The following is a 20,065-nucleotide window of genomic DNA, read 5'->3' as shown; positions in this document are numbered from 1 at the left end:
CCAGACTGACCTGATTGTGTTTTTCGGTGACCTCTCTGTGCTGCAGTGCCTCCTGTAGATCTGAGTTTAGTCTCTCCCTGAACCTCATCAGGTCATCGGCTTGCCTCTGGCTCTGTCTCAGACTCCTCTGGCTGGCCTCCAGCTCCAGTCCAAGAGAGAACAGGGAGCTCTGCACCCCGACCAGCTCGCCCTGCAGCTGAGCCAGCGCCAAGGACTCGCTAACTCCTGCCGGAGCCTGAAGAGAGGAACGACCACAGACCAAGGTCAAAAACACAACATGTTTTCACACTGAGGACAACATTTACATTTTTGATTAAAAAACAGGTCAAAAGTTTCACCTTGCTTTGAGCAAGCTGGCTGTGATGGGCTATTTCCTGCAGCTTGCAAAGTGTGGTGTTCTGCCCTTCAATCAGCTGGTACAGCTCCTGGGCCTTAGAGCAGAATCAGCACATTTACAACAGGTTTACAAATCACGTCACAGCGATCCTTGATTAGGTACAAACAGACACACACCTCGCTGTCTTTGGTGCTGAGAGACTCTGTGAGGCCCTGAATGGTTCTTTCCTGACTCTGAGAGGCCTGGCGAAGCGAACGTAGCTCGCACTCCATCTCACTCAGCTTCTCCTGCAGCTTCTACAGACGGAGGCAGAAAGGTTAGGTTAGGCTGCCATCAGCCTGATGCACAATAAAAGAACATATCCAGCTGCTGTAATGTGTTTTAATGAGGATCACCATGTTGTTGGCCTCGCTCTCCTGGATTTTGGCCTGCAGGGATTGGACCTGGAGCTGGGCCTTCTGCAGCTCGCTGACACACTGACCGGCCGCACACTCATACTGGTTGAGCTGGCTCTGCTGCTCTTCAACAAGACTCTGGAAAAGGTTAAGACATCAGAGTTTAACCTTATAAAATCTATTCACAATATCTTTTAGCTGAATTATTTTTAGAAAACACATTTTTCTCAAATTCATAAAAAATAGAAAGCCTTCATAACCACCACAGCATATTACGTAATACTTTTTGTGCACAAGATACATAAACTCTGTTCATTCGTGTGTGTGCTATGACAAGGAAAGAACCACTCGAGTGGTTTATGAGCATCTGCATGCATGAGTGAGTTTACCCAAAGTGCTCTGTGCTCCTGCTACATACCAGCATATAAATGATTTCAACTTCAGGAAGAATATCACTATGTGTTTGCCGTTTGGGTGATGCAGTTCAGAGTTTTCACATTAAGATAGAAGGTGGTCTTATCATGAAATAGTGTGACTTTAGTAGCCAACCAGTATTGAGATGACAGAGTGGTCTGACATCGCGTGGATCACTTTGCCTCAAGGGCTCTGAGTGAAAATAGGGCAGTAGTGGAGTCACTTTGTCTTAACGTCTCCCCATATCTAACCTAATTCACTGAGCACTCCCCGCTCGGCGATCACATGCTCGTAGTAAGGGAAAAACACAGGCTTCAGACAAATCCATACCCCCTACAAGGTATTACAGAGGAGTAAGAGAAATTAGACTTTTTTTAACTACAGCACACACAAAAACTCATCCACACACATTTATCTTTACATATTGGAGCGGAAAATCTTGTTTTGCAAGGCTGGAAAAACTGCAAGACTCATCTGTCTAAAGGCTGTGTTCATGTATCATTACTGCAAACACTCGGCTTTATCATAAAGACTAAATTAGATAAGGAGTAACAAATTAAAGGCTGGAAGAACACAAATATTAATACTAAAATACGCTAATGTGCCATGCTTTGCTTCGTCATTAGTTCTTTATGTGTGCACACTCACGCACACAGACTAGCTAATTAGGCCATGCTACCCACACCTGACTGCTTGTGTAATGTATAGTGTTACCACACAACTAAACATGGCTGCACCCTACTGAAGCTCAGGTCCTTTGGGGTGAGAGCTAACTGCAGAGGCTGTGTGTAGCTGGCTTATGTGGATAGTTAAGCTAAAATGTGGTGATAATGGTTTTGTGGGCAGACCGCGGTGTCAAACATCAAAGCCTGTCAGGCTGGTTCAGGCAGATTACTGCAGATGTAGCAAGTTTGCTCATCAAAGGCCAACTTCATTACTGTACCAAGCGCCGTCACTCTGCACTAATGAAATTCGTCTTTTCGCCGACATCCCCATTCCGATCAAGGTTTTGTACCTGGTGGGGAGGAGGAGGAGGATACTCTTTGTACAAATCTTCAAACAATTTCTCCAAGTCTGCCAGGTTCAGATCCTGATCCAGCCCAGTGTCCACTCTGATCAGAGGGGCATCCAGCTCAGGTGTTGGCGTGTGATTGTATCTTTCTCCGTTTGGGCTTCCATAAGGCATTCCCATAACGGGATCGGTAAAGGACAACCTTGTGCCCCCGTTGCTGGAGCTTCGTCTGAGAAAGACTGGGAGCTTGCTCCCTTTTGTGCTCCGGACTGGCCGGTAGACAGCACAGCTTTGCAGCAAAGAGAGGGCTAGAGAGAAAGTGCGTCTAGGAGAGGCTTGGCCAAGTGGAGCTCCCATGTGCTCCTCAGAGAGGGAGTCAGATATCTGGTCTTCGATTGCATCCACTGGGGAGCTCAGGGATCCATCTGTTATGGCTCCAGGCTGAATATATTCCTCAGCTGCCTCCAGGGATGCTATAGAGGGGCTTGAGCTGGCTCGCCCAGCTAAAGTGCGATCACTATCTGAGGTCCTCGAGGGGTCCTGAGATCCAGGAACTAGAGTCTGAGAGGAGGTGATGTCTTCTGAATCTTCCATATTTTTCCTCTCTCCTTCTCCACCTGCACCACCTCCAGTCACACTTCCCCCAACCACACTGGCTGAATATCTGGTTGATGGCCCACAAGAAATACTCCGGGCCAACTTTCTGGGCACCTTACAGACAGCTTCATAATCAGAGTCTGCCACCCGCCAATAAGAACATCCCCGGCACCTTCTGGGAGTGCTGGGCGTACACCGTTGTGAGCCTTCAACTGCAACCTCTGACCCTTTAGCAGCAGGACATTGAGGATGGTGGTGATGTTGGCAGTCCAGGCTGTCATCTGCCCAGGACTCATACAAAGAGTAGACTAAATCCTCCTGGAGCAGGGCGCAATACTTTGCATGAGTTAGCCCTGAAATATCCACCATCCCATCCCCTGGTCCGTCATCACTTCCACTTAATGTTACAGCCCCTTCATCTGAATTGGTTTTCCGATAGAGCCCGCTGATGCACTGCCTCAGTCGATGCTTCTCCTGCAGGAGCCGCTGCAACCTCTCGATGGACAAGGCCTCCACACGAGCGATGACTGTGTCGAAGCGGTACATGCGGTCCAGCATGAAGGTGCACTTGGAGCAGGCAAACTCTCCTCTGCCGTCCCGGGTCAGCTCGTGCCCCACAGCATAAGAGAGCAGCACGTGCAGGTTGAGTTTGGCAGCAGGATGGAAGATCCATTTTCGCTGGTTGCCACAGAGCTCCCGTCCACAAATACGACACACCTCCTTCATCTTGAGATCAAACATTACACAGTATTATAGTTATCAGGGAGGAGCAGAACATCTTAATTACTCTAACATGAGGATGTGAGGAAGCATGGGTCCTCAGAATGACTGCGCTGCTTTATAAACAGCAAGAAGAGTCCAGCTTCAGAGCAAGCACTGATGTCAATAACATAAACAGGACAGTGTAATGCTCCTAATTGAACCGAGTCCATGCGATGACTTCTAAGTCCATGATAAATTAAAGGAGGTAGACAAAAAAGAGCTTGTAAGATCAGTTTATACTGTAGCTGTGATCCAAAGACATCCAGGATCCCCGTTCATCTGATGGAGGGGCAGGTGAATCGCAATGGCGCACACTGGTCAGGTAATGTCTCGTGAATCAGACGCAGTATTTATCTTTAAAGTGTCCTCACGCTGTCAAAAAAACAAACATCGTATCTCGCATTTCCCAACACAGCCGCACGTGCCTCTGCACCATCACGGAGGCGCGAGCCACTCTGAACGACGACAGGTTCATCGTGACCGGGAAGCGACGGGATCTACTGCCCAGTACGCGGACACCGAGCAGTAACAGGCGTCCGAGGACGATCCTCTGACTCTTCCGGCGGCGTCTGTGTCCCAAACAAAGGCTGTCTGTTCATCTCAGAGCTATTACAGCAGCAACAGGCAGAGATACGACACACCGGACTCCAGTCGGATGTCCTCCAGTCAGATAACGAAGCGCCTGCCCGAACCAGACCTGCAGCGTCGGAGCGCACCATTCAGGGAAAACGAGGGGGAGTTGAGAAGCCCGGTGAAGACGTTCAGAGATGCTCGCAGTTTAACTCCCGCTGAGATACCGGTTCAAAACATAGACACTTTCGTTTTAAAACGCATATTTAAATTCATCCCTAAATAACATCTCCTCTATTTTGGGTTTATTTGTAAACAGGAAAGAGAGTCGCTCCCCCGGGTGTCTGCTACTTCCTCCTAACCGGTTTGCTAAGCTCCGTCCGCCTGACTGAACAGGTGAAAAGCCCAGTAGCATGACGCTAAACTATAAAATTAAACGTCTCCAAGTTATATTTGTTTTATACAATTCACATTAGCTGTATTAGCATGGTCGCATGCTAACCCTTAAAGTGGGCTTTTATTGAGGATGAATGAAAAAGAACAACAGTGCACACATTTATATTAAACAGCTGCATTTTATAAAATAAAATGTAATATTATCTAATAACCAGTTGAATTATCAGCGAAGGCAAGTCAACCTGGGGACTCAAATCACTCCAGACATTCATAAATATTATGACACAGCCCATCTCTCTCTCGCTCTCTCTCTCGCTCTGTCACACACACACACACACGCACGCACGCACGGGCGCGTGCGAAACTATTGTACATTTCTTTAAGCATTAATAATTTAGAATTAACAAGACCACTACACGCAATTATAAACTAAAGAAAAGACATCCGAGGTTAATAAATGTATGCTCTGTTTCTTCCAGAGTCCCCTTCCTGACCTTTATTCCTTCCGTCGTCAGGCAGACGCTTTGCAGAGTAAAAATAGAAGATATCACATACTAATCAATAAATACAGATAACAAAAAACACCTGTGTTGCAATGAGCCAGCGATGCTGCATATGAAAATAAACTCTTAATAGAGTTTTTTATCAGAAATCAAATTGTTTGTCATTAACTAAATTAATAATTAATTAATTAATAATAAAATAATAATAATAATAATAATAATAATAATAATAATAATAATAATAATAGATACACTGACACACTTAAAAACACAATTAACTGCCCTGCTATTAACAAACGTATCAAACATCATTATATGATTATAACACAATTGCCATGGTGGCTTTAGTCTGTAAATAGTGTCATGTTAGACCAGCACAATATTATTACAATTATTTTCTGTTGCCATGGTGCTGATATTTCAACAATGGTTGGACTGTAATGACCAAACAACCAGAGCTTTATCCTGCATTTGACCATGTAAGTTCAGCTCTGCAGCGGCTATGATTTTTGTTTGCCCGAGGGTGCACAAACAGATGGTCACACTGTGCGTTCCAAGCAGATATATGCAGTGTGAAGCCTGCCGTGTACCATTTTTCTCTCTGAAAGCAGCCGTACTGCGTCAGAGCAGAGAATGAGACTGGAAATCCTCACTAATGTGTGCTTCAAAGTCTTTGATTGCTGATTTTGTGAAGACTAATTGCTGAACCTGAGTCATTTTCTCTAAAATTAGGTTTAGCTGCAGAGAGCCATATGCGGGAAGGATGCAACCGAAAATGTTTTTCTTTCAGATTTAATGAGAACTCGAATGCTCATAACTACTATGAAACGTCTCGCTTTTTAACTGCTTCAGAGGTCTACACTTATGCATGTTATTCCTGACAAAGAGATCCTGGAAATAAATATGTTACAAGGTTTCAGATTATATTCATGTCCAGCCTGCTGTTCTCTGCAGACAATTATTGGCTAAGTGTCTGTGTTGTCCGGGGAGCTAATTATGAGCTCTTATGGCAGGTGTCTGTCTGAAACAACACAACCTGATATCAGTGTCGGGGGTCACCGAGCACTCAAAGGTCAATCTGACCTATTGATATTTTGGCTGAAACCAGAACTGCTAAACTGCTAACCAGTGAGACGCCTGCATGCACACACATACGTGAAGGATGGCTCCTCATGGAAACGTGCGCACACACACACAAACCCAGTTAAATTCATTCTTACATGCTCTCTTCTGATGTTTGTGAGGACATGTAAAGAAAGCTGTGGTAAGAACACACAACAACAGTTTCTTCCACTGATTTAGAAACCAATTCAGCAATACGGAAGAGGCATATAATATATATAGCATGTATTATATACAGTTGCACATATATACTGTACTTATACTTCAAAAACAATCATCTTCTTCTGATTTTGCAAAGTCAAACAGCCTCATGAAAATTTGAATGTCAGCTTTTAAACACATGAGCAGTCTGAATCCAGCCAACAATTTTCATATATACCACGTGCCACACTCAGAGGGTTGCTGATCATATGCAAATTCCACTGTTACCCTAGTAACTAAATGCTGTGCTGTAGTGCAGCTGCCATTGCTGCCTCAGCTTTTTTTCCCCTTTCACTGCACACTGACCGAGGCACACACTCACTCATACACACATGCTTTTACCCATACGTGTGTCCCGTCTGAAATCTGAACAGAGAGCCTGCCTAACAAGTACATTTGCATCCTTCATTCAGAAATGATTTACAAGTTAAAACGCCTGCACAGCCTCCCTGAAAACAAAACTCGCCTGACAACAAATATGTTTGCAGCAAATGCTGACAAATTCAAATACAGAGAAGCACCGCTGCACAGGTTCAGTAAGGCTAAACACACACTGTGTTCTTAAGTATTAATCCCTACAAGATCTCTACTCAACAGGGTAGAGATGCTGTCCAGGTTACAGTGAGTTGCTGTTCAAGTAATAGTCCCTCTCCATTTGTAGTTTCATCATGCATCAGGAGAGAAGTGTGCCCTTGAGGATGTCACTGCAGCTGAAGCCTGTAAATGTAATGAGATTCTGGCACTTCTCGTGATGAGATAAGCCCCCAGTAACATGGCTCTCGCTACCACTAGAATCCTTAAGCAATACACTATGCATTACAGCCTCAAAAAGCAAAATAGTTTTCTTTTTTCTGCCTCATGGTCCCTTTCTTCTACACAAATGTAGTTTCAGCTTAGTTTCAGAGTATTTTACTTATTTTTACTCATGATATTGTTATGAGCTCGCTCTTTGAGCTTGGTTATGAGGATGTCTTGCTGCTATTTTACCTTTTTCAGTGATGAAATCGGGTAAAATGTGGTCCTATACCACAAACACACTCACACTGTACGCACTGTAAAAATTCTTAAATACTATAGATCATTTCTTATTGCCTACAAATAATTTAGCTGTGTGTCTGTGCTAGTCATATCAATGCAATGTGTCACTTGTCCATAAGGAGGCAGAGTCTATCAAAATATTCTTCACTCAGTCTGCTGTGTGAAACCGCTCTCACACTTTGGATAGAACATAACAGCTGAAAGCTAATGATCCAGCACCGTTTTAAATACTAAAATCCACATACCTGCATCTCCTGCTCGATGCGCAGCCTCTCTTGACCAAGTTCCTCCTGATAGAACTGTGTAAAAGAAAAGAGAGGTTAAAATGATCAAGAGAAAAAACTAATAGCTCCAGCCAATCCAGGAATACACACAGAAAAAAGAAAGGAGAATTTTGCATCTAATATATTTCTATATTATATTATTTTGTATTTGTGACACTGTTTTAATCATATCCATGTGTTTAAGTGTTATTTGGTGCATGCAGCAGCTCTTGCGATCTACATGAATAGCTGGTAAAATATGGCGGAGGCATGAACACATGCTGCTTTAAGGATGTCTTTCTAGAACAGAAGTCTGGCCAGAGGAGACATGGTGGTCCAGAGGAATGCAGTAACATTAGACGGCTTATATAAAGTATCCATGGTTTTGCATTTCACACATGCACCTCAGGGTCCATTATAATATAATATATAATATACTGCTCCAAAAATACATAAAAAATGTAATAAAATAAAGGAACACATTTTAATCAGCATAAATCATCAACTCAGTTAGGCTTCTAGGATATTGATGTGGTCATTTAAGTAACCGAGGGGTTGTTAAGCAGTTTCAATTCCTGTGGTCTTAAAGGAATTAACCATAATTGCACTGGAGGGACAACAATGAGACACCCGCCCCCAAATGACTTTACAGGTGGAGGCCACTGACATCATCTTTTCTGATGTTTATCACTAGTTTTGCATTGGCTAAAGTCAGTAACATAAGGTGATACCTGGACACCTCCAGGATGGAAGGTTTGCTGTGTCTCTCAGCACAGTCTCAGGAGCATGCAGGAGATATACAGTTATTCTAGGAGAGCTGCACAGGGCTGTAGAAGGTCTTTAACCAATCAGCAGGACTGGTATCTGCTCCTTTGTGCAAGGAGAAATGGGATGAGCATGAGACTTCTAGCAGGCCACTGGTGTGGCCTCTACAGGGTAGGCAACGGCCCCCTGACTGCCATTAGGTATTGATGAAATCCTTGTACCCATTGTCAGGCCCTACGCTGGTGCAGTGGGTCTTGGGTTCCTACCGGTGCATGACAATGCCCTGCCTCATGTGGTGAGGGTATGCAGGCAGTTCCTGGAAGATGAAGGAATTGATACGCTTGACTGGCCCCTACACTCACGTGATCTAAATCCAGTAGACCACCTCTGGGACATTATGCTTTGGTCCATATGATGCTGCCAGGTTGCACTTCAGACTGCCCAGGAGCTCAGTGATGCCTTTGTGCAGATCTGGGTCGAGATGCCCCACAGACACCACCTGTCATCTCATTAAGAGCATGTCCTGATGTTGTCAGGCATGCATACAACCACTTGGGGGTCAAACAAACTACTGAGTACCACTTTGAGTTGTCGTAATGAAATTTGGCAAAATTTCGAGGATGAACCTGTCACATAAATTTTGCACTTTTTCACTGTGTCTTTGAAATCAGACCTCTGCAGGTTGATAACTTTCATTTCTATCATCTTTTCCATCATGGCATCTTTTCATTCTTAAAACATTACCCAGTCCAGGTCATGATAGATATCCAGCATGTTTTTCTCCATCTGAGATGTGTCTTCAAAGTGTTCCTTTAATTTCAGTAAGAAATTTAAGACCTGGCTTCAGAGGGGGTTTTTTAATGTAAAATTTAACTCATATGTACCTCAACATCCTTGTCCTTCTGCAGCAGGGAATTAGATAGCTCATGAACTTGTCCCTCCAGCTCTTCCACCCTGAGTGTGAGTGTTGTCTTCTCTCCACACAGCTCAGTGATGCGGACCTCCTTAGTGCGAAGCTCTTTAGTTAGCTCCTCTATTAACCTGAAAGCAGAAAGAGGACCAGTCAGTGACATAGAAGGATGGATTTCTTCTCATGTTCTCCAGAACTGAGTAGTTTCTTACCTGTCTTTGTTGTTAGATGGTGACAGGATATTTGGAGGCCTTTCATCCTCTGGGATTTCCTCCATCGCGGCATCTAAGGAGAGGAGGGAAGCATGGGATTGTGATCCAGCCAGCGAGGCCATTCGTTCGGCCTCGCTGCGAGCCAGCTGGGCCTCCTGAAAGAAACATGCACCAAAGCAGTTAAGATTTGGGAAGATTGGCCACTATCACAGAGTATCCCCAAGTGTCAGTATTACAGCAGCAGACCAACCTCCTGCAGGAGCTGAATCTTTGCCTCAAGCACCTGCTGCATGTGGTCAATTTCCTGCTGTCTCTCTTGACACCGTCTCTGTAGCTCTGCCTCATTGTGATTGGTCAGGCTCTCTGCTGTTGTGCTGAAGAAGAAAAGGACATCACAGTCTAATCACAAAATCAATCAGATAGCAGATAGCCCACTGTATATGAGGTTTGGACTCCAATAACCAGGTCATTTGGATCTGGTCAAAATAAATTGAATAAACTGTCATAGTGTAAAATGCAGGGTACATCCAAGTCATCCCTCTCCTGCAATGCTAACACAGTCAGGCTTACAACAATCAGGCTTACAACACATATTATAAATGTTATCAAGCAAAAACATGTAGGCCTAATAAAATATCTAATCTTACACTTTGAATTGAGTAGCAGCTTATTTAATAAGGGATTTAAAACCCCAGCAGCAGTTTACACACAGATCTAAATGTTGTCCGGGGGGTGTCATTTTTAGGGCATGATGGAAATATTAGTGAGAGCCAAGACATAATATGATGTCATAGGTTTTCTGTCTGCTACATTGCTCATGGGATTTCCTTAGCCCCTTCCACTAATAGCAGAGATTAAGTAAGCACACCACCCGTGGTGTTTATTGTCATAGAAGGGATGATCTCATAATATAACAGGGTTGATATTTGTAGGGTTGTGCATGAAAAGCAGAATTTTATCCCTTTTATTAGTAGCCTGGACTTTCACCGTTAACTAGAGGCTTGTATCGTAAGGATGTCAATTTGCTGTACCTGCTGTTACCTGCAGATGTGTGCGATAAAATACTTAGCTGACACACTCAGCTGAAGGTAAACGTCCACCAAACGTGAACAATTTAAACTTTAATCTGAAATTTCTCCCACACGCCAGCACATTTGGTGTGTCATGCAACGTCTGACTCCTTTGGACTCCAGCTGTGCAAGCATCTCTCTATATCACTTAGTGAGTCAACAGCGGTATCCCAGAATTCCTGCTCCCAGAATGGCACACGCCACCCTGACGCCACGAGTCCTCTTCTGGACCCTGTCTACATACATTTTTAACTTTATCCACCACATGCAGCAGCTCAGATAACTGGGATATTCTGAACCCATCTGAGCAACGTAAGTGTCTCATGGACAAGTATCCTTTATGTCAAGTGGACATTCAGGCTGTTCAGACAGCCCACACATCTCTTTTATAATCTTGGTGGGTCAACAACTACCATAAAACTGTTGCAACATATGCTGTACAACCAGACATAATAATGATTAAAAAATACACAAGTATGCCTCAGTTTTTCTACATGATAATAAAAAAATTGTACTGCAGTAAATTAAAGAAATCTGCCAGCGTGAGAAAAAGAATGCACACGCTGCAGAACTCCAGAGTCCTTATTTACTGAGCGCACCTGTTCTTCATCAGACAATGAAACACCAAACAGCACCCTCGTAAATCACCTGTGAATGGTCACATGACCAATTACATCCAATCAAAAATCAGTTCTTATATAGGACAAACAATACTATGGTTGGTGTTTCATGTCTGATGAAGAGCAGCTGGGCTCGAAAAGCTGTTCCATGAAATAAATTAGGACTCTGGAGTTCTGCGCTCTGTTTTACCTTTGTCCCATTTTTTGGGCTCTGCACCTGCCCCATAGGATGAGGAGGATGTGAATGGATTGTTTTTTGGTCTCTCTAAGAAATTAATGTGTAAAATTACAGGGAAAAGTTCTGGAAGCTCATTCCCCAGAATATCCTCTAATTATAAAACAAAATGCTTTTGTTAATTCACAGAAAATGCCCTATTTTTTTTTCGTACTGTCTGACCCATAGTAAAAACATTAAAATCCTATAGTAGATACTGAAAAAACAGAAACTTTTCTGGCATTGAATTGTTCATCTGATCCTTAATTACTATCTATAAAAGGCCATTTGAGAAATCTTTACCAAGAGCAAAAGTTGTAAAACCTATTGAAGTGTAGTCAAAACTCCAAAATGTATGCTTTCTTTCACACTGGATTTGTCAGGTGCTGGATCTGTGACCCAGCGTTTTGTGTTATTTTATACTGTTGACTTCTTATGTCAATATTCATGTGCTATTCTTAAGTTGAGGTAGAGTTCTAGTATTATTACTGGTTTGTCTTGGTTGAGTTTTAGTCTGGTTTATGTTTTTTCTATTCTTCCTCGTCTATGTAGCTTCCCCTTGTGTCTCTCTCCTCTGTGTCCCTCTCCCTCTCTCGCTCCCTCTGTCTCTTGTGTCAAGTTTGCGTGTCCCAATTCATGTCTCTCCATGCTTCCCGTTTTATTTTGAAAGTCTTGTTTCTATGTTCAGTGTGCTTAGTTTTACTTTTCCCTGTTGGGTCATAATCATTGGTGTCTCCCCAGGTGTTTCCACTTCCCTCTTTTCCCTCCTGTGTTTAAGTCCTCTGTCTCTCTGTCGGTGTGTCTGTTTTCCATTCCCTATGTCATGGTGGATCTCAGGTACCTTATGATTCTGGTCAGGTTATGTTCATGTTTCATATTCACAGTTTTTCTTGTCATAGTTACTCTCATACACCTGCTCAGAATCATGTTTTCCTTGTCATAGTTTTGTACAGACTAGTTTTTCCCAGTTTAGGTTTTAGTTTTAGTTTTGCCCTGGTTCGTTTTTGCCTTGTTTTGTATTCATGTTTTTGGCCAAATAAAAAGCTTGTTTTTTTGTTAAGATTCAGTTCCATCTCCTTCTATGTCTGCACTTGGGTCCACTCCACTAACACAATGGCTGCTCAGCCATGACAGGATTGGGCTCTTTGTCATGCTGATGGTCCCTGAGCCCGATGTTTGACACCCATGCTTTCAATGTTACTCTTACACCACTATTTAATCTCAACATATCCCAGCAAAATCCCAACCTTCAGTTCTTTAATTGTTTAATTCCACAGGGACACAAGATAAAGTGGTCACAAATAGGGATGGGTACCAGTGGGTTCTGACATAAACGGTAGTAACCAGACCGAAAAGCAGCGCACATTTCTGTGCTTTATTTCGGTGCTTTTTTTTCCTGAGCTGTGATACACTTCTAGCCAATCATTTTACGTTTCCGAGGATAGTAGGCGGGCCAGGTACGTACGTTCTTTTAGAGCAGAGCTACAGATTAAAAATGTCCAAGGCGAAGCGGTCAAAAGTCTGGCTGTACTTCACAGCAAAATATGCAAACTCAGCAGCAACAAGTGCTTTAAGCTGATACTGTGATACTGTCAAAGGAGGTAACACCCGAATCCGATGAAACACCTGGCGACGCATAGCGTTTTTTTTAAAAGCCGAGAAATGCCCGTATTTGATAGCTTGCTGCGAGACCTCACACCGAGCACATCTACTGCGGGTGTGGTGCCTGTTATCGGACCCGGAGTTAGCAACATCCCCCAAAAACCCGAAGAGGAGAGTCCTGGCCCCTAGCCCTGCCAGTGTAGCAGAAATGATGAGGATGATGATGCAGCAGCAGCCGTTCTTCTCTGCGTGAGTAGCTTATGTTGTTTGTGTGTAATTTACGTTGAGTAGGCTAACCACGTTATTACATTAATGCATGTAAGGTGAACTAGCAAACACATCATAGCTACATGCGGCTGTCTTCTTGTTTGATGGCAGATACTCCCTTCACCCTGGCCAAAAAGGCTAAAATGACCAAAGAAAAAGTGGAAAACAGTTAAACATGAGAGGTTTTGGACAAAGTTTGTGTTTTTTCCATTGTTTAAGCACTGCTTCCAGCCAAGAGTGATACCATATATGCCCCATAGCTGCAGAAAAGGCTAACATTGTTATCTTTTTACAAAAAACCAGCTGAACATGAGAGGTTTTTGGACCAATTTTGTGTTCTCCATTCTTTAAGCACCGGTTTGAGCACCGTTTAGCACCGGCACCGTTTCAAAAGTACCGGTTTGGCACCGGTATCGGATAAAACCTAAACGATACCCATCCCTAATTCACAAATGAGAACACATATTTAAAGGTTAATGATCTACGCTTTGCTTACTGTGTGTGTGTGTGTGTGTGTGTGTGTGCTGTGTGTGTGTGTGTGTGTGTGTGTGTGTGTGTGTGTGTGTGTGTGTGTGTGTGTCTACCAGCAGCTGCATGGCATATGAGCTTTTAGTCATATGAAGTGTTACCATAGTTAAGACAGGACCATGTAGAGCATTACAGTTAATATCCAGCAAGAACACCACTTCATGAAAGCCAAATCAGAAAAGAAAGTTAACCAAGTGCTGTAGTAACGTGTACATCAGTGAAAAAAAAGAGAAAAGACCACAGAAGAAGAAATGCAATATAGATTATTAATAATCACAGAACATGTCTGAAGAATATTTCAACTTGATTGTTATTGATCTTTAGTTTCCAACTGGCGTTGCATCTGTCTAATTGTTATAATCTGTTAGTAGTATTTACCTTATTGTACTTTAACAACTAATGCTGATGAATATTTGTGGACTTACAGGGCTTTGTCCAAAAGGTCCTGTTTCTCCTGAAGCTCCTGCTTCAAGCTCTCTACTTCCACCTTCAGCTCGATGTTCTGCAACAGATGAAGAGCATCAAGATAATCAGTTAACACATCATGTTATCTTAAAACAAGCTCACTCCTCGGTGCACCACCTCCTCTGCCTTATCTTAAAAATAAAACGTGTGAGGCATAAAGAATAAAAACTAAATCATGTGAAATCTTTCATCAGTAATAAAAAATTGATTTGAGCTTCATTATTGTTAATCTACTAATAAAATAAATAAATAAATAAATAAAACCCTCCTCATGTGGCCTTAGTTGCTAAGTAACTGTGGTACCTACAGCAAAACATGTGACATTTTTTAGATTCTTATTTACGGCGTGGTGCAAACAAAAAACAGTTGTGGTTCCTTGACTAATATTCACAGTTTTATGGCTTCTAAGCCGCTTTAACTGTTTTAAGTCTGTAAAATTATGTTTATTACCCAAGCTTGCTAGCTTTAGCACACTCTGGTCCAAAGATGGTCACTTTAGGATCCAAAGAAAATGGCTACAGCCAAAATGCAAAACTTTCTGAGTTCACAAACGACAGGTGGTTAGACAATAAATTAGGCAATAAATTAGGCTGATCCTTTTGTGCAGAATGGATATATATGTATATGATAAAATGTGGAAAAGCTTTTAAGTTTTCATCACTCTCTCTGCTTTTGATTTGCTGTTTGTGTAAATCTCTGTCACATATTTAGCACTCATTTGTCTTGGTCCTTGTTCAGTGTCCTTAACCACTACATCTCAGGCTGTAATTGCCCCGTCTCTGCTGAGTGAATCAAGGCTTCATGGGTGTTGTGTGTCATCAGTGCGGAGCATCTGACCGAACTGTCACGGCTGGTATATTTAGAGCTGGAGAATTCAGAGCAGCTCAGATACTCGCTCGCTGTGGCCAAAAGCTGAACTCCACAGTTTGTTTACCTGCTGAGGTCCACAGGGGACATTTTAGGTGCCAATCGGAGCTCTCACACAGAGTTAGAGGACTGACAATTTAATCGTGGGGATCGTTCTTTCCATTCTGACCTCAGCAAAGCCAGAGAGGACGGATTATCTGTCTGTCTCTGTCTGTCCGCTGCAGGCTGAACAAATGCAGCTCTCAGTGGTCGGTACTGAGCAATTTAAATGTTCAGTTTTATTCCGCCTTCAAGCACGTGTGTTGACCTTTTCCTCTTTGCTGTTAGAGAGCTCTCCTGTTAAGAGTATCCAGAACTACTAACAAAAAAAAAATCAATCACCCTGAAACTAACCAATATTCATGAACTATGAGTGCTTAAATCCGCAGGGCTCTGCAGCTGTAGAGCTGCAAGTATTAGTTGACTATCAAATTACTGATCAAAAGAAAACTGATTGAATATCTAAAATAACAATTATTACCTCGGCCCTGGACGTCATGTGCGGGGTCATTCTGTCTGTAAACACAGTAGCTCAAAAATATTTCAATGAAATGTTCAAACTTTGTAGTTGTGTAGAGTCAGATCATGTTAACAATCTATGAAAATTTGGGTTACATCAAAGTCTTCAAGGTCAACTCAATGAAATGTTGGTCGAAAATTGACAAAAAGCCTTAAGAGGGCCTCCAGGCCATTGGAAGTCTTTGGGAAAACAGGTTTCTGAGCTGACTTCTGTAAAACACTTTACTCATGAGTTCATGGACTTTTCGGTCATTTTAAATGCAAAATGAATTCAATCAATCCCCACTGAATCCAGTTTTTTGAAACCAAGTTGGCGACAGTGGAAACGCTCATCTCAAAACTTCAGAAACCAGTGGATGATGTCACTACATCTATCTTTTATACTGCCTATGCAGTAGCCTGAAGACAATTGATGAAATAAACCTGGACTGCAGGAAAGTGTGATGAATAATTTTTCATTGTTTCTGAAATATAAAGGAAATGAATAACTGATTTATGAAGAAACTAATGAGCAGAACCATTGACAGTGACAATAATGACCCCACAGAGGCAGAAATACTGTGTGGACTAAATGACTTCAATGTTCAGTGTATCATATCAACAGAAAAAAATAACAAAAGAAAGAGTGTTTTTTTTAAGAGTGAAGTTTGTTTAATTTAAACAAATCCATGACTATCTTAAAAAAAACCTCTACAACAAGCTGGGTTTTCTATATTTCTATGTTTAAGTTTTAAAATAAAACTATAAAGACTGTAGATATACCTTTTAGATTTGCCATTGTTCAGCCTAATGTCTTATGATAAACAATCCTTTTCAACTTATGTTACTAAGTCATGCAACAGCAGCTTTAACATATGCAATAAATATGTGATAAATGGGTTCCAGATTCCTGATGATATGAAGCCTGTCTAAAGACTCTGATAATAGCAAACATGTATTCCCGTGTGTGTGCATGTTTGTGTTTGTGTGTGCGTGTGCATGAGACAACAACATGGTTTACAGGAACTGTCTCGCAAACAGCTCTATATATAGCCACCCATCACCGTGCACCTGCTACTTTGGCCTCTCCTGGCCTGACGGCCCTCAGCAACACATCCACTTTTAACTAAGGGTAGGGGGATGGCTGCACTTCGAACCTTGACAGGCTCACCACACAGAAATTGAACACACCTGTATCATGGGGAGTGATCAGCTAATAGTGATGTGCTATCACATCAGCTTCAATTCTTGGAATTATTATCCTGCTCATCCTGTTTTAACTGATACCAAAGATTTACATGGTTTGGTAGTATCGGTAACATTAATTATACTGACAACAGCTTTTTAGATGAGTAATTTCTTTAGAAATCCATAATTTCAATGTAGATGTACAATGACAATAAAGGGGTATTCTATTTTATGCTATTGTATTCTATTCTAATTTTAAGGGTCCTTCAATAACTTCCCCAAGTTCCACACTTTTCCAGACTAAAGACTCTGGACATCTTTGTGGATTTTAAGAACATATTTGACATCACAGTGCAAATAGCTTGATGAAAACTATAGAAATAAATGTTTTAAAATCCAAATTTTAACATGTACCTTATAAACCCACCTACGTTTTTACCACCCAGTAAATTTGCGAATCTCTGTAAAATATAAATAAAAACAAAATGCAATGATATCTAAATTTTTAAGCCCATATTTTCTTTACAATAGAAGATTTAAAAAAATGTAACGTGTTTAAAGTGCAACATTTTACTATGAAAAATATCAGATAATTGAGTCTGACGGCAGCAACTTTTTTTCAAAAAAGTTGGGACACGGACAACAAAAGGTCAGAAAAGTATGTGGTGGTATAGAAGACTGAGTTTCTCAGAGGTAAAGATGGACAGAGGTTCATCAATCTGTGAAAAATATATAATCAAACAATTCTGAGAATCTGGAGAAATCTCTGTGCGCAAAGGACGAGGTCAAAAACCATTACTGGATACCTGTGATTTTGGGCCTTCAGTCAGGACATGCATTAAAAACACAAATGATTCTGCCATGGAAATCACTGCATAGACTCAGGAACACTTTCCAAAATCAGTTTCTGTGAACACAGTTCACTGTGTCATCCACAGTGCTGGTTAAAGCTCTATCATGCAAAGAAAAAGCCACATGTCAACATGATCCAAAAATGCTCGCATCAAGGAAGTTTATATTTTAAAGTAGAGATCCTTTAATAACACAGAGAAAACCCCAACAATCAAATGACCCCCTTTGAGCAAGCACTGGCAACAGTAGGAAAGAAAATCTCCCTTTTAACAGGAAGAAACCAGGGATGGGCAGACATCTGCTAATGGGAGGAAAACTGTTCTGTTTCCCAAAAATTCTGTTTTGGAAAAAAAATGGATGCTGCATCCTCTGGACTGAAGAGGAGAGGGACCGTCTGGCTTGGTGTCAGTGCTGAATTCAAAAGCGTGCATCTTTATAAAGGTTTAGATCGCATGAACTCCCATCCAGACAAAGTCTTTTTCGGGAAGGCCTTGCATATTTCAGCAAGACAAACTGGATACCACATCTATTACAACAGCATGGCTTCAAAGGAGAAGATTCCAGGTGCTGAACTGACTTTCCTGCAGTCCAGTTGAGAAACTAGAATCTTATAACAGACTATCACAGGACAATGTTCCTATCCAAACGTCTGACAGCTGGTCTTCTCAGTTCCCTGACGGATTACAGACTGGTGTTAAAAGAAGAGAGGGTGACACAGACCCAACTAAAACGAGCTAATATGTTTCATAAAGATGCTAAATTTTTCACTTTACGCATTCGATTTGTTTTTTGTTGTTCTTGTTTTTTTTTACATCCTATTGCAAATAAAGCATGAGTTTATGAGATTTGAAAAAAGTTGCATTTTGTTTTTGTTTGTTTTTTTCAGAAAATACTTTTTTTGGAATTAGGTTTGTAGATCCTGGCTGCTTGTGATATTATACTGTGAAATGCTGTGTATATTTGTAGTATATTGCCATGTTTTCCTACTAATTATTATAATCGCGTACCCATCATGTACTTGGGACAGTTACATGGTGCTAAGCTATTTTACAGGCTGTGATGTACAGGTTTATAGGTACCTCTGTGTGGGAATGCTGTGCTGCTAGCTGTTCTGAGAGCTGACCTGGCTCTCTCAAACAATGGTAAATATTTAGGGTTTTCTGGCTTCTTTAAACTCATCCATCCATCCAGCACAAAACGCTTTCTTTCTCAACTTTACCATATAAAATAGTAAGGACTCTAAAACTGAACATTTGAAGAAACAATTAAACACATTATTACATATTTATACCACACTATGTTTCTTAAATATGTTTAAGATGTGACTGAAAGTGAAACATACAAGCACGTGTTACGATGACACATGTGATAAATACATCAGTGCACTGAAGCCGGCTCTATAAATAGAGATTCTTGGGCTCTCAGAGAGATCACTATGTACCCAGGACTAACACGCCAGCCTGTACTGTATTACACAGAGATGCTTCGGAGGAAAGATGGGAACATTATCACTCTGTCATGATATTCAACACGAGCAGCTCAGGTCGGATAGCATCCGCAGAACAAAGATTTAGTCTCCAAATAAAAAGTGCTTTGACTGATTAGCCTTTAGTCACACAGAGAGGGGCCTGTGAGGCACACGGATTAAACTCCAGCTGCATGTCTGTACAACATGGGATCGAGTTTACCCAATCACTGCTGGTATGCAGTAATAGCGGAGGATAAGAGGACCAACGCTCAGGTCTTGTTTGGCTGGATTAAGCAGCCATTAATTTCTCATATCAAAGAGTCGGTGGTCATCAAAAAGGAATTAGAACCAGGGGAGAACGAAAGTGATGAAGAGACGCCGGCTGGCTTTTGTAAACAGACAACAGCTGAACTGGGTCACCTTACTGTAGGTGCACACTTTGCATGCAGAGATGGACGCAGAAAACACATTTAGAAGCAGAGCAAAGCAGCATGTTCACAGAAACAGCATCCTCATAGAGACTCTATGAGAAAGACCATTGTTTTTAGATCTGCAACTAATTATTACATCTGTGAGTTTCTTGCTTTGCTCAGATAAGCAGAGAATTCTCACTGTCGATCAATGAATCTATTTAAAAATTAATATTTTATGTATATTTTGATGATCTTAAAATTAATTATTGATTATAGCACTGATTTAAAGCCAAGCATTCATTACTCCAACTATGACACTGTAACAGGTCACCTGCAGTACCAACACTCTAACAATACTTTTCTGATACTATATTTAGCTTTATGATTCTAGCTACACTTGTGTCTGTCTGTTTGTCAAGATGAAACTAAAACTACATGTAAATACATTTAAAAGGTGGAGCACGATCTTTAAAACTG

The 20,065-nt window shown here is 41.6% G+C and overlaps 1 protein-coding gene across 8 annotated transcripts in view; it reads right to left on the bottom strand.

Moving 5' to 3' along the window:
- The window catches only part of LOC102297870 (myomegalin), a 51,038-nt gene that overhangs the window by 20,580 nt on the left and 10,393 nt on the right, over positions 1 to 20,065 (bottom strand). For 5 of the 8 annotated variants that reach the window (XM_014333056.2, XM_014333061.2, XM_014333057.2 and 2 more), the window contains exons 1-5: positions 2,162 to 4,771; positions 733 to 870; positions 514 to 633; positions 339 to 431; positions 11 to 235 (exon numbers count right to left, since the gene is read on the bottom strand). In XM_014333056.2, coding sequence (XP_014188542.1) covers positions 11 to 235; positions 339 to 431; positions 514 to 633; positions 733 to 870; positions 2,162 to 3,496 — 1,911 coding nt within the window. In that variant the 5' untranslated portion in view covers positions 3,497 to 4,771. Of the gene's footprint in view, positions 1 to 10; positions 236 to 338; positions 432 to 513; positions 634 to 732; positions 871 to 2,161; positions 4,773 to 7,592; positions 7,647 to 9,259; positions 9,417 to 9,497; positions 9,653 to 9,747; positions 9,872 to 14,223; positions 14,301 to 20,065 lie in introns of those variants that run through there. The other 3 variants (XM_014333063.2, XM_014333059.2, XM_014333062.2) reach the window with 3 other exon arrangements.

This window comes from Haplochromis burtoni, unplaced genomic scaffold (assembly GCF_018398535.1).
Source record: "Haplochromis burtoni strain Fernald_Lab_line unplaced genomic scaffold, NCSU_Asbu1 Contig_41, whole genome shotgun sequence".
Taxonomy (NCBI): domain Eukaryota; kingdom Metazoa; phylum Chordata; class Actinopteri; order Cichliformes; family Cichlidae; genus Haplochromis; species Haplochromis burtoni.
This window is presented reverse-complemented; position numbering and strand designations above follow the sequence as displayed.